We start from the raw sequence: 15,034 nt of genomic DNA on the forward strand, positions 1-15,034 counted from the left end.
AATTGCAATAGTGCCGAGCTCGAAACCAGCCGCCATCACTTTAGTTAAGTTGTGCCGTACTTATTATCATGCCTTACCGTTCTCTGCTCGCTCCCTTTGTTGTTATGTGTTTCCTTTTCATGAATTTTCTTTTATAATATATTTCTAAATTTTAAAATTTTTAAAAAGTTTAATGGATAATGGAATCCATAAATGAAAATGGAAGATAAGGAAAATTACACAAGAGGTACAAAAAGTTCTGAAAAGTCTCATGCTTGGTACAAAAAGAATTTTTGCCTCACCAAAGGTGCAAAAAGTTTGAAAACGTAACAATCAACTAAACTCCGTCAATTTTGAACTAACACCGTTAATTGCTACTAACATGGTAGATGACTATTGATGTGGCAATTGACATGGACAAAATTAAACCAAAAAGTCGAGTGGCGGTAAAAAACATGACGTGACAGTGGAAGAGTTTTAGAGGTGTAACAATTTAATGCATAAATTTTTAGGACTGTAACTTTTGGTACAAAATTTTTTTATACCGTGACTGATTAAGTACAAATAGCATGTCATTATATAACATATTGATATAAAAAAAAAACTTAGCACATGTATCTAATTATGAGAGAGAATATGGGTGAGGAGAGAGAGAGATGTGAGGGGAGAGACAAGAAAGACTAGAGAGAGAGAGGAGGAGGAGATAGAGGTGAGAAAAATGAGAAAGAGAGAGAGGCGAGCAAGAGGAGAGAGAGATGAGAAAGAGGAAAGAGAGACGGAAGAGATCAGACATGAGAGAGAAAGGAGAAACAAAAAAGAGGAGAGAGATGAGAAAAATGAGAGAGAGACTAGCCTCGTAACTCTCGTATCTCTCTCTCTTTCTTATCTTTCATTTCTCTCACCTCTCTCTTTTGTCTTTCTCGTGAGAGCAAGATCAATGTCACTTTTGTCTCCCCACCCATATTTCTCTCATAATTAGTCACGCGCGCTAAATTTTTTGTTAATATATTACATGACGACATACCTTTTGTACTTAATTGTTATTGTACGAAACATTTTGTACCAACAAGTTACAGTTTTAAATTTTTTTGCACCAATATGTTATACTAGGCAAAACTTTTTGCACCAAATTGTTACACCTCTAAAACCCTTTCACTGCCACGTCATGCTTTTTATCGACGCCCAACTTTAGGGTTCAATTTTGTCCATGTAAGCTACCACGTCAGCAGTCATATGCTACGTCAGCAACAATTGGCAACGTAAGTTCAAAATTGACGGAATGTAGTTCATTGTTACATTTTTCAAACTGTTTGTACCTTTGGTGAGACAAAAATTCCATTTGTACCAATCGTGAGACTTTTCAGGACTTTTTGTATCTTTGGTGCAATTTTTCCATGAAAAACATAATGAAAAATATACAATTGACTATAAAACATAATAATTTTAAAAGAAAGAGCTTAATTTTTAATAACTTTCTTTCAATATTTATGAAAGAAATTAAAGTATAATTTTTAAAAGAAAAAAACTAAAATACACGGTACAATATGGTTTTCTTATGATTTTACGAAGGAGCGTAGTTGATTTATTTTAACCACAATTTTGAATATCTTACTAGATAGCACATCACCAAGTTTTCGTCATAAATTATACGGAAGGCCAATGTGGCATCTGACTCCAAACATGTGTAACTTTGGTGGGATCCAATAAGTTAAAAATAAAAAATAAGAAAATATACCATACAACACGACTTTTTAACCTTTTTCACAAGGTACCTCGGTTTAATTCATATTTACAATGCACCAAAAAAAACTTGAGTTTTTTCACGGCATAGCATACTATTGACTAGTCTAAAAAAAAAAAAACATGATGACAAATAATTAATCTCATCTAATAAATCGAAAATATCTCGTATTCTACTAGAAAATAAGGCTGCGTTTAAAAAGTTAGGCTAATTTTAGAATCATGATTTTGATTTTAACTCAACACACTACACAACAAAAATACACGTTTCCCAAATCAAATTTATAATACCATCTCATTTGTCTTTTTCCACAATCAAAATCAAAATCATGATTTTAAAATCACACTAACAAATCAAACGCAGCCTAAAATTCAGAATTCCCGTCCCCACCTCGTAATGCAGAATACATGAACGTGAGCCCCACACGGTTGGGCCGATCCGTTCCGATCTATTGATCCAGCCCAAGTAGTTTTATGAGTCGACAACTCCTTTTTCCTTTGACGACACAAAAGGAATTGGCGCTTCCATTTCTAATCTGAAACTGAAAACAAAGAAAAACACCGACAACTTCGAAAATTTACATTTGCCGCTTCAAACTCCCGCACTCACTCACTCACTCCCCCGCCATTATCAATCACTCGCTTGCTTCATCTCTCTCTCTCTCCCTCTCTCTTCCCTTCGCGCCCTCTCGGGTCTCGATCTCTGATCCTCGGACGAAATCACTGAATCGAGACAAATCTTACAATGGAGAGCGATGACGATTTCGAGTTCTTCTCTACCGCCGAAGCAGAGCCACCTTCCCCTCAATCCCATGTTAGAAAGCTCAAACGCCTGAGGCGGGCTGCTGAGGTGGTCACCCCGCATCCTCTTATTGAACCTGCGGAGAACGATCTTCCCTCAGTGCACGCGCTTGATTCCGCCGATTCTGAACCAGTGCACGCCGTGGAGTCGAATGGGGCGGAAGCTGAGGAGCCGAGTGATGGATTGCAGCACTCGGCAGCTAAGAATGGAACCGAGGATGACACCGCTGGTTTTGGATCCGTTGCTATGGAGCCTGAGAAGGAGGATGAGCTCCAGCAGGTATCGGAGTTCGATTCGCTGGAGTCGAATGGGGCAGAAGTTGAGGACCCGAGTGATGGATTGCAGCACTCGGGAGCTGAGAATGGAACCGAGGATGACACCACTGGTTTTGGCTCCGTTACTATGGAGCCTGACAAGGAGAGTGAGCTTCAGCAAATATCGGAGTTCGATTTGGTGGATGAGGAAATCAACGTGGGAGACGAGCCGAGAGAGGGAAGTGAGGATCTGATAACCCGAGCCCCGGAGGATAACTTGCAGCAGGTTGGCCCAAGTGAAACAAAGAGGAAGAAGAAGAAGAAGAAGAAGAAGGATAAGAAGAAGCGCACGGACAGTAGCACCGATGATGATAATGATCAGATCAAAGCGACTCATGTCATCAACAAAAGAAGAGAAGAGAAGGTTTGCTTTAGTAGCATGAATCGATTCGTTCGCCAATTGCTCATTGATTTTTTTCATTAATTTAATTGATCGGATTAATTTACTTACAACTCGAAGAGGGTCGGTCTGTGAATAGTTGAAATCCTTTTGAAATTGAATAGTCCATGATATTAGTGCTGCTGAAGAAGGTTTGCATCTGTTTTTTAATTTGTTGAGTTTGTCGATTGAATAGGAAAGAAGAGATCGAATGCAACAGCTACGAGCAGATTCTCAGAGAGTGTTGCGAGGTGAGCTCATCACAAGCATTTGCAGATTTATCAATGGAGAGTGTGTAATACTTACTAGAGCTGATGTTGATAATTGTGGGTTAATATGTTTTGCAGAGTCTAGGGATGCATCGTTTAAGCCGATACCGATGGTTCTGAAGCCAATATCTTCGGTCCTGGAGAAGATTCGGCAAAGAAAGCTGGAGATGTCAAAGAAGTTAGTGTTTTGTCCTGCTGCCATTTTTATTTGCAAAATCCGAAGAATTGCAAATGGGTAATTGAAAGTGTGACTAAATGTCTTTTTCCTTGTGCTTATGCCTGTGCAGGACTGTATCTGTGAAAAGCACCAACTTAGCCAGTAGGTACTTCGATTTCTCAGAAGAGGAAGATGTGGACATCGACTTAAATGATTCTGTTTTACCAAGAGGAGGGGATGAAATGGTTCCGGGATCAATAGTGGACGAGGCGGTGGCAGAGCCCACTGAGACAAGGACAATTCCAGATGTTGGGCCTATCGGTGGACCAGATGACATTGCAGATGATTTGAGTCCTGAAAGTGCTGCCGGCCAGAAGGTGAGTGCAATGGGACTGACTGACTGAGGAGTTAAATACTCGCTGTTTTCTTTTTTTCTTGTGTCATTTGGCGAGGATGCTATTTTTCCTATATATGGTAGATCACTGAACGACGTTGGTTGCCTGCAAGAAAACATGCGGGCTTCAGTTAATCTGACCGCCTGTAGCATTACCAAGCGTTCTCTTGTTGGTGAAAGAAAATGATGATATGCTTGTACTTAGGAAATTGGAGTTGACACAATTATGCTTCTTCATAGTTAATGCATAGCAATTTACCGAACTTCTATTATCACCTGCATCACTTGCATATGCGACCTAGAATGAGGTCGGTTAGAAACGTAAATCCATTATGATAAGATGATCTTGCCATGATATAACTTCTTGTTTAACATTACTTGCAGACTTTGCACGAGGAATTGAAGCCAGCCTTTCAAGCTCCTATTGACGATACTCAGGTTGTCCTCTCATTTAGTTGGATAGAATTCATGCTGTTTCTTCTATGATAGATTGTGTATTACAAGATTATCTTGTTTGATTGTTATGTAGGAATCATTTCCAGATTGCGAAAACAATGAGACCAAAGAGGATGCTGGTACTGACTCACCCAGTAGTCCTGTGGAAGAAGTATTTGCGCCATCCGAACTTGCAATGAAGTTAAAATTTGATTCTGCTCTGATGTAAGTCTACTCTTCTATATGATGTCAACTTCTCTTTTCCACTTTGCTGATGTTACATAACAATAGTGAGGTTTGGCGAATGGACTACACTATTAAGTAGTATTTTTGCTCGTCATTTCCAAATGGTTCTATTTTTTGAAACTTTCTGTGTCCTTTCCAGGTCTGATGACGAAGAGGACAATGACAAAGAGAACATAGATTTTCATTTGGTCCGGGATGTTGACCTCTCTCTGCCCATTAAAGATCCTGTTAAAGATTTTCTTGATGAAGAAGCAGAGGAAGAAGATGACAGTGATGGTGACCCATTCAATGGCCAAGATGATGAGGATGAGGATATTGAAGATGCCGAAGAGCTAAATGATATGATAGCCACCAATTACACCGAGAAGCCTAGAGATAATGAGATGCGCAATGAGCTTCACCAGAAGTGGCTCGAGCAGCAAGACGCTGCTGGAATGGAAAATCTTCTGCAAAGAGTAAAAGGCGCTCCAAAACAGAGAGAAGCAACATTGCTTGAGGAGGAGGAAGACCAGGAAGAGGAGGAAGACGAAGACAGTGAGGAAGAGTTTGGTGAAGACAATGAAGAAGGTTTGCCACTAAAGACTCTTGCACAAATGAACCTGAGAAAAGCAAAGCAAACAATCTCAGAGATGTTTACAGAAAAAGACGATGCATATATATCATCTGAAGATGAAGAATCTGAAAGGATCCTAATCAAACAATCTCTATCTGAGAAAATTGTGAGTCTTTGCAGTTCTAGAGATACTCTATCTTAATCCGTGCTCGTTCTCTTTCCTGTCGCGCGATTCATGGTTCACTTTTGGAGTTTTCATGGTCCCTTAACAAACTTTTTCGGGAACAGGAAGGGCAGGCAAAGTTATTGTCACCAGCAGAGGATGAGAGCTCTCGAGAAGTATTCAGTCGCATAAAGAAGTTGAATATCGTGCCTGAGAACAAAAGGAGAGCCAAACCATCAGGTAAGATCTGTGGCCTCTACCACTAAGTCAGTACTGGGTTTCGTTGACAGGCATCTAACACTCCATAGTTTTCCTTGCAGCCCTCCATGATTTGTCGTTGGCAAGTGGAAGAGTGAACAGCTTTCTGAAGGTAAAACTTATGCACGTCTTTAATATTCATTATTGACATAGCGGCTTCTTCAATTTATTAAGAATTCGGAATCATAACAAAGTGGATTTTGGTATGGTCCCCCGTTGGAGTTAACTTGTGACTTTGGGAAATATTGCAGCCATCTTTTCTGGGGAAGGGTTCAAGTTCTCTGCCATCAAAGAATCAGAAATCAAGCGCCTTTCGATCCTTCATCTTTGGTCGGGATGACAGCAATAGCAGGAGTACAGAATCAGCTTCAGAAGAGTCACCTGACACGGTCAGAGCTTGAGCCTTTTCTCTCAAATCTTATCATGAACGAAAGAATTGTTTTTGTTCTGTAATCCGATCATGTTCCATCTCCTCTGTTTGACAAAAAAATGCTATGTCGTATCATTCATTGCTAATGCAGGTGCAGAGAGACAGTCGACCGATAAGGACTCCTTCAGCCAAGTTCAGGAGCCCTCAAACGAAACCTTGCACCCACAGCGCTAAGGTTTCTGCTGAGGCTGACTCAACCACTTCACTATATGACATTCTGCGGCGTCCACCTATAAAGTCCGACAGTTGTGTCCGAGACGTGGTTGATGTCAGGACAAAATCGATCTTTGCTGCGTTCAGGTTAGGAAAGAGGTCGAGAGAAGGGAGAGTTGTGATGTAAAGTCACCGGGCTTCGCCTGTTTTGAAGGATCACACCCTTGGAAGTTGGAAGTTTCTTACTTGATCGTGCTATAGTTCCCGTGTTATTCAAGTTTAATTTGTTCCAATTAAGAAACAAAAGTAATGTAAATCTAATCAATTGACAAACTTTTGATTCCTTAAAAAGAATGGAACGTATCATACGAGGAACTGGGAAACCATTGAAGTTTACATTTCTTGTTCGTTAATAACGAAATGGAGAAACTGAGAAAGGTTGATTTGTTCAATGACATTGTCCTAAATTCGAAATTGAAGTATCGTAGATTCAATTTTCATGGCTTCTTTTTTTCTTATATATATATGTATAAATATTTAATCTCCTTTTAAGGCGACGAGGAAAACAAAATACAAAAAAAATTCCTATAGGGGCAAAATGTAACGAATAAAGGTTTCTGTTAGCGGGTAATTAAATAGTACCTATAATCGTCTATCAATTCAATCCCTTTGTTCGCCAACCGTTACTGAAGACTCAAATGCGTTCACAATGAAAATTTTTTTAAAAAGAAAAAATCAGTAAATAAATAAAGGAGCCCCCAACGCAACGACTCTTTCCCTTACCATTTTCAGGGATGATTAGAACTTCGGGGATGAAATTGATGCCCGAGTCAAAAATATGGAGGACAAAAAATAATAGTTCTTATGTGAATAAAATGATATTCGCCGCCTCACCGTCATTTCTCCTTCCGGTACGTGCTCCGACGTGTCACTATCGCCTTTCTCCTCCGTAGGACAGGCCGCACCGGATCCTTACGATTACTTCGCCAACAAAGGTTGTCGTTTCCCCAACTCACCACCTTTCGCCGGAATTATCGAATCCTTGCCCTAAGCTCAGCCCTCGAACAGTCGCAGGCAGTCACTTCCAAGTCAAACGAGCTTCTTCCATTGAATTGAAACCCCATCTCGGTCTCAGCTCGGCCCAAATTCATCTCAAAGCAATCCATCTTCCATCTCCTTAAGGCTTGCCAGACGATCCGCAATGGCGGCTCACTGAGTCGGCGCTTCCCCAACCCGCTGCAGCTGCTGTTCCTTGTTCTTCTTCTCTGATGGAAGGTCACCGCCGTGGCAAGTTTGGCATGTCAGTTCTGCTTTCCTTGCTCTTGATCTCCGCTTCTGCTCCGGCTTCTAGATTACTCGCGAGCTGCGATCCCATCCCGGCCGAGGACGAGCGCGATCGGCTCCCTCGCGATGCGCCGCAGGTCGAGTCCACGGCCGTGGACGGTAAGCAGCAGGTGCTGTTGCAGACGCTGGAAGAGTTGGTGAGAAATCTCAGCGAGGTAGTATCCAGGTTGGAATCGCGGCTCGCCGAAGCTCCTGCTGGCGGTGTGAGAGTGAGGGGCGCCGGAGAGGATCGCCGCTCAGAGAGTCCTAAGTTCGGTGTTGCTCTAGATAAGGATGTAGCTATAGGTGGAAGACGTTATTCTGATATGGATTTGGCTCAGGAGGGGAGGGAAGAGGGTGGGGATGGGTTCGAGGTTAAATCTCGGGATGGGGAGAGGATGAAGGGGGTCTCGATTACCAAGTATAGCCCGTTCTGGTCCGAGAAGTTCCACTTTGCTTCGGCAGTGAAGTTGGATTTCGAGGCTACTTGTATTAATGTGCTGCCATTTCGAGACTACGAGGGGCTCAGTAAGTATGTCGCAGTCGGGGATGAGAGGGGGAAGGTTTATGTGTTCCTAAGAAATGGGGATGTCCTGGTTGAGTTTAAGACGGTGACGGATTCTCCGATTACTGCCATGGTTTCTTACATGTCGGTGTACAAGAACGAGAGTTTTGTGGTCACAGGGCACAAGAACGGCATGATCTCTGTCCACAAGGTTTGGGAGGGATTGAACGGAGAAGATTGGAGTTCGCTTTTTATGGAAATTGTCAGTACTTTCGGGAGTGCAGAGGATGGCTCCGCGATCACTATACTTGAAGTGCATCATGTTGGAAGAACTAGGTACATCTTGTCGACTGATATGAGCGGGTGGATCAGAGTTTTCAAAGAGAATGGAGCGGTTCATGGTTCGCTGAAGCCGGGCACTAGGCCGCTCGCGTTCTTGAAGCAGAGGCTTCTATTCTTGACCGAGACTGGTGCTGGGTCATTGGATTTGAGAAACATGAAATTGAGGGAAACCGAATGTGAAGGATTGAATCATTCTCTGGCAAGGAATTATGTTTTCGACGCCACGGAGAGGTCCAAGGCATATGGGTTTACATCAGAGGGTGAATTGATTCATGTGCTACTGCTAGGGGATATCGTGAATTTCAAATGCCGGGTGAGATTCAAAAGGAAGGTCGACATGGAAGAGCCTCTTGCTATTCAGGCAATCAAGGGTTACTTGCTTGTCGTTAATCCAGACAAGGTCTTCGTTTACAACGTTTCCTCGCAACATTATGTTAGGGTCGGGATGCCTCGGCTTATCTTCTCTGCTGGTTTGGATGAAATAAGGTCATCCTTCGTGATTTATCAAGCCACAGAATCAGCTGCCGACGTAAGGAAGACGACACCTTTAATAGCTACTGATCGTGAAAAGGTGGTTGTACTCGGTCTCGGGAGTGGATTCGTGGGAATTTATCGCTCGAATCTTCCGATCTACAAAGGGGAATTCAACACAATGCTATGGACCAGTCCTGTGCTGTTCTTCATTCTCTTCCTCTTTGTAGCGTGGCATTTCTTCGCCAAGAAGAAGGAAGCGCTCACATCATGGGGTCCCGACGACCCGTTTAGTTCCGCCTCTGCTACTACTGGTGCTCCACTGGTACCTAGCTCCGGTGAGAGATCATTTGTAGACAATCCTTCAAGAAACGGCGATTTATTGGAACTAAGGGGTAGTAATAGCCTCAGACAGCCCCGACGATATGGTTCTCCTACACGGTATCCCTCTGGAGCCACCAGTACCTTTAGACCAGGTTCTGCTGATCACAGCTCGAGGCCTCCGGTTGATCCCAATTTCAGGACGGCTTCGGAGCTCAAGTACCGGGGACCTACTCTAGAGTCGGCGGGATTTCCCAAAAGAAGAGAGAGCCTGTTTGCGAACAGCCAAGTCGTGGATGATAGCAGTTGACTCTTCAATGCCGTTGCTTGGAGCTGCTTCTCCACGAGGTACCGGGTACCGTATTTCGTCCACGTTTACCTAGAGAGATCCTGTCGTGTGGATCGTGTTACCTTCCGGACACGAGGTGATGCAACTACCCTGTAACCTTCTTTTGACATAACACAATAAGGAAAGCGGAAGCATTTTGAGAGCTTGTTCCGTTGTAAGAGATTTTCCCTTTCGGACTGTCCAATCAAGTAAAACCTCATCCTTAGCGCTGAGTAATTACTAATTATTCTTTGGTGTCGAAAGAAGCCCTACGGGGCACGGACATGGAAGAAGTGGACAGGGTAAGTGAAAGGACATCGGAAACTGTTACACGACGATTGACCTAACATATAAGTCGGAAGGCGATTGTAACAGATTCTGCATCTGATAGCAAAGAAGCTCTAGAATATCAACATCTATATCCAAGACAGTTTCTCGTATATATTTTCTCATCTATCTGCAGAATCTGTTCAGGTCCTAATTCGATTAGTGCTCGGCTACAATCGGGCACTTCCTGGTTCCGCCTTTGTATCATGGATAAAGAAATTATGGCATTCAAGCTAAACATCTGTTCATCAGGTGTGACATTAAGCTCTGCATTTGTCCCATAAAACTAGTTTCTATCCCCGGGTTAATGGCCTCTCAAGAAAATGAACTGGCACACAGCGGTAGAGTTTTCTTTAATCCCATTCACAAGGTATACAGTTGGCTTCAACAAGCACATGCCATCAGCACGTTATGGAACAGATTTCAGCTATAAATCAAAATTTTCATTCCATGAGTCGCTCGCATTCACCCTTGTACTTGGTACATGATCTGTATCTCTTTAGCTAAATCATTAATCCAACAGGACGAGAATTCATAGAGATAGGCCCCCAATAATAGTCTTCTTCCCGTAAATGTAAAGCCATTTTCGTTATACTCCTGGAGAACAATATGGCAGCTATATCATACAGGAACCGAAAACCCCTTCTTAGCCATGCTGTCAAGGATATCATTGAGGGCTTGGCAGACTCCTACAATCTGCATCCATCAGAGACAATGATGAATATGGCAGCTCAAAATGTAATAAAGCTCACAGGAGCTATAAAAGCTTAACTAAGCGTCAACAATAGGAACCCGAATTCAATGACGCAGATGCAGCTTGAGATGGTGTATCTTGCCCAATATAAATTACTTTTATCAATTTTCGTATGGACATAGTATTAGAGATGGGTCTTGGCAAGAGAACACGTACTGCAACCTTTTAAAAGGGGCAAGGCAAAGCAGTGGCACCTAATCTCTTCTTACATATCTAATTGGTCCTTTTGTAAAACACTCTTATTCCAAGTGCCCGTGATTTCACCCAAAATAAGGGCATACCTGAGCCCGGATAGAATTAACGAAAAACAAACAGGCCTGAAAATTGGTCTAGCGAGTAAAATGCAAGGACGACTCACCTGCTGATCCCATTGTTCCAACTCCTCCGTGTCATCCTCAAAATGTATTATAGCTTCAACCTGAGCCAGCAGTAGTTTTTTGAATATGCCATTTCAGAGCTAAATCCAACAAAATTGACGGATTAATGCCACATACCTGATCAATGGATCCTTTCATCCTATCCTCGTATATCATTCTCGATGCTATCTTCTCAGCCTGCCACCAGGTTATCAAACCATGCAAGGAGATCTATGTTATTAAATGAGATATAAAAGGTAGAGGACATGGATTCCTTTGCTTAGCTCGATCCTGTAAACAAGCAATTGACTAGTTGGTCGCATAACTAGGAGGACAATTGCATGCAGAAGTAGCTTTTAGAAATATAAAAGAAAATAGAAGATGTCAGAAATCAAATTAACAGCATTATCCTTAAGTTTTATCATTTGAATGTAACACGACCAAATGCTGAAGAGTGAAGACTTGTAAAATCCTGTTGTACAGGTTAGTTTATCCTAAAACTCCAAATGTTATCTTGAGCTAAACAAGAGTACCTAGCATGGAAAAAAATATGTATCTAGGGTGGAAAGGAAATCACCTTGGGAGGAGGAATGCCCAACAAAGTCCCCAGTTCATGAAAGCTGCAAAAAGAGTGCATTTGCAATGAAAATGGCTGGTAAATTTAAGTTGATAAAGCCAAATAATGAACAGAAGGAACAAAGAAGGACCACCCAAACCTTATGTTTTTGTAGAGTTTACTTGCGCTCAGAAGGTTATGCTCGATCATGGCACGATCCAAGACAGTGAAGTTGTCTGGTAAAAGTGCTTTCTGGTGAAAAATGAATCTTATTAATGCTTGTTGGAGATTTTACGAGGTGCATTTTCTGACCTAGAGAAGATTTACTTACCTGATGCCCTTTAAGTTCCTCAGCAAATGCATCAATTTCAGGTTTTCTCAGAATTCTCTCTAAATACACCTAGTAAATTACACGCAAATATTGTTTTTTTAGATAAGGACTACATATAATTGAAGCAGTTAAAGATGGAGGAAGTTGTACATGCATGATAAATAGAGGGATATAAAAGAATTGACAGGGCGGGTTGATTGTGAAAGTACCTTTTGCAATATCGGGTATATTTTCAACTTTGAGCATCGTTCATCCTGAAAAAAATACCCAATTGAAAATTTAAGTGCATTAAAATTGTTAGTTGATTTCAATGCAAAGTCTTGTACTGGCTAGAAACAAGGATGCTGCCAGAAACAGGTATTTAGACCATAACGTAAGAATTACTTTATACAAAGTAGCAAGAACACGAGACCGTTGTGGACCAGCAGCAGCCAAAATTGTGCAGGTCACAGCAGCAGATAAAGCTTGCTCAAGCGCTTCCTCATCAATTTCTCTGCAATAAATAGAAAAGGAAAGACATGAATACTAATTGTTTACCTCATAACAGTGACTTCAGCTCCATAAAGGGGATAAACACTTCCAGTTAGAACATTGCTCCCCCCGAACTAAACTCAAAAGCCATCAAGATATGATCCGATGCATGTTAGCAATAAGATACTTTATACTCGCCCTCCCAACTGTTCTTCAACTCTAGTACACCATATACCCTGACTTTTGTGAATCTTCACCCCAATCAATAAGAAAATATACCTCTATAATGGTGGCACTACTTTCATTTGGAATTAGTTTACAGATCCATGTGATATGATACTTAACAACTCAAGATTTATCTTGGCCAACCACCTGAGCAAACATCAGCTAGTACCTCAATGATACTTAAACAATCTTCTAAAAATGAATACATCTGTAGATCATTCACTCTAGACATCAACTAGTAAAAGGAAGCTCTAGAAGTAAGCAATGTGAAACATAGCATAGTATGTCAATGACATAAAAAAATATATAACAGAAACAACGATAACAAAATTCTAAAGTATCATTTATAGAAAACTAAACATTCCACATGGTAATATATACTGCAGAACTTATCAAATGGCATAAAACAGAATAAATATACGTACTCATCTTCTATTTGCCGCTTTTCTATCTGAGATATGTCATAGTAACGTAAAGCTGCCTCCAGGAACTTCCGCTTTAAATCTAAAATCCTTGCATAGCAAACCTAGAGAACAAGTAAATGAAGGAAAAATCAATTTATGAAAGCTGATATTAATGCACCTGTTCTAGTTACTTATGAAACAATGACGAACCTTGTACTGTAAGTTAAGGACCTCATGCTGGCTGCTGCTAACCAAGAATGAGGCTTTGTTAATAAAAGCTTCTGCATTATAAGCATCATCATCCTGCAGAAAGCAAGCAAAGAGCAGATGCAGTTCCCATATATGCCAACTAATATGGATTTATAGCACAAGCACAACCGACTTCAACCCTATCAAAGTTCCATGCAAATGGAGATGAGATATCCAGTTTCTCCTAACGATTAATTGATGTCCATCCTCTTTAAAAGATTGATTGAGGAGGTTAGTGTATATATATATATATATATATTAGCATACGATGAAGCCTTAATGGAGAAGGCTTAATCTGTTAAGAGCTCCTATTACATAGGATAGCATGTCCAATGAATATCCTAGGAGTCAACTCCAATTTCATCATAAAAATACTTTCAACAGCAGAAAGGTTTCCAGTGAAGGAATTTAATTGCGAGAAAAGCAAGTACCTCAAGGTATAGGCGGGCGATTTGTACACATTTTGACAGTCTGAATGTATCATCAATCATCCTGATTCAATGAAGATTCATCATAGAATTATATTAGCAATTTGTGATAAGCAAATCTTGGTAATGAACTTATAAATAAACTCATACATGACTACGGGCATGAATCTGTAATTTTGATAAAAAGAACATTAAATGCCATAGTGTCAATAATATAGCACATTCTGCTACCTCATGCACGAATCTAGGTCGATGCCACTAAGCATTTGGGCAGCTTTCGACCACTGCTGCTCGGACTCGTATAATTCAGCAAGTTTCTCTCTAATGACTAATACCTGAAACGCAGACGGGGTGTAACATTATAATGAACTCATAAGTAACTCATTTAAGATGAAACACAAGAAACTCAAACTCAAAAGAATATTAGGCAAGATAATCATAAGCAAAGAACTACCACAGCATTGCGCCAATCAATAGTCAAAAAACCATCCCCCAGGCTTCGGCTCGACACTTCCTATACGAATCAGTTCTATACTACTTGTTAATTAAATTGCTTCCATTCAGGCTCGAAGACTGACTGGAACAAACCTGTTCTTCGAAAGACACAACCCTAGGCTGTATTTGAGCTAGCGTGTAATGAGCGATCTCCTTCTGGATCTCCGGGCTCAATGTCCCCAGCTCCTGTGCGAAATTCTGCAGCAGCTGCCGCGAGACAACCAGCGGAACATCATCCGAGAGCACTGCATGTCAATTGGAGCATCATCATCGCCACTCTGACAGATTGAGCGAAACGAAGAAGAGGCGAGGAGGAAAAGAGACTTACTGTGATCGATAAACTTCTTCGCCTGCACGATATCGTTCGACGAGAGAACAGAAGCTAGGATGTGCTTGTACCGCTCGATCCTCTGCCTCTGGTCCGTTACCGCGGAAGCGCTTGCGAGGGCAGACTCCATGGCGGCCGCGGCGTGCCCTCCCAACTGATTTTCCGACGAACTCTCCGACAACCCGTAACCCTACTTAAAACCTCAACTCCGGGAGCTAATTTCTCCGCCTCCGGCTTCCCAATCCGCCGTCTCAGTGACTATCGCGAACAAGAAAGTTCGGAAGAAAACGACGTCGTCTGCTGATGGCCGGACCACAGCCTAGCTTTTCCTTGGAGCCAATTACAACTCGACATGTCACCACTGGGAGTGGCATTTTGGTCTTTTCAACTAAATAATTTAACCCCCAACCCACACTCTAAGCAATCTGGCATTATTTATTTTTGTCGTTCGTTTAAAGTTTTTGCTGAAGTATAATTGTTTCTCTTAGGCAGATTCGAAAATTTTCACTACTTTTTTTCGTATCTACCGTTATTTAATTTTTTATTTA

The 15,034-nt window shown here is 41.5% G+C and overlaps 3 protein-coding genes across 3 annotated transcripts; 2 read left to right on the forward strand and 1 right to left on the reverse strand.

Annotated features, from left to right (window-relative positions):
* The first annotated feature begins 2,277 nt into the window (after positions 1 to 2,277).
* LOC116193269 (protein Ycf2) lies at positions 2,278 to 6,724 on the forward strand. The gene is made up of 11 exons (XM_031522088.1): positions 2,278 to 3,199; positions 3,411 to 3,465; positions 3,562 to 3,661; positions 3,771 to 4,017; positions 4,419 to 4,472; positions 4,564 to 4,694; positions 4,855 to 5,434; positions 5,557 to 5,671; positions 5,752 to 5,801; positions 5,941 to 6,078; positions 6,211 to 6,724. Exons 1-11 carry the CDS (start codon positions 2,465 to 2,467, stop codon positions 6,457 to 6,459), a joined length of 2,454 nt encoding a protein of 817 aa, XP_031377948.1. The 5' UTR covers positions 2,278 to 2,464; the 3' UTR covers positions 6,460 to 6,724.
* Positions 6,725 to 7,147: 423 nt separating this feature from the next.
* Positions 7,148 to 9,809, forward strand: LOC116209076 (uncharacterized membrane protein At1g75140). Its single transcript, XM_031542638.1, has one exon. The coding sequence runs from the start codon at positions 7,541 to 7,543 to the stop codon at positions 9,542 to 9,544; it is 2,004 nt and encodes a 667-aa protein (XP_031398498.1). The 5' UTR covers positions 7,148 to 7,540; the 3' UTR covers positions 9,545 to 9,809.
* A 432-nt stretch (positions 9,810 to 10,241) lies between these two features.
* Positions 10,242 to 14,786, reverse strand: LOC116209084 (COP9 signalosome complex subunit 4). The gene is made up of 14 exons (XM_031542646.1): positions 14,487 to 14,786; positions 14,252 to 14,403; positions 13,895 to 13,998; positions 13,667 to 13,727; positions 13,197 to 13,289; positions 13,008 to 13,108; positions 12,271 to 12,379; positions 12,096 to 12,140; positions 11,887 to 11,955; positions 11,716 to 11,807; positions 11,577 to 11,619; positions 11,138 to 11,197; positions 11,002 to 11,061; positions 10,242 to 10,585 (listed from the first exon to the last, which is right to left on the reverse strand). Exons 1-14 carry the CDS (start codon positions 14,614 to 14,616, stop codon positions 10,511 to 10,513), a joined length of 1,194 nt encoding a protein of 397 aa, XP_031398506.1. The 5' UTR covers positions 14,617 to 14,786; the 3' UTR covers positions 10,242 to 10,510.
* Positions 14,787 to 15,034: the final 248 nt, after the last annotated feature.

This window comes from Punica granatum, chromosome 1, assembly GCF_007655135.1.
Source record: "Punica granatum isolate Tunisia-2019 chromosome 1, ASM765513v2, whole genome shotgun sequence".
Classification (NCBI taxonomy): domain Eukaryota; kingdom Viridiplantae; phylum Streptophyta; class Magnoliopsida; order Myrtales; family Lythraceae; genus Punica; species Punica granatum.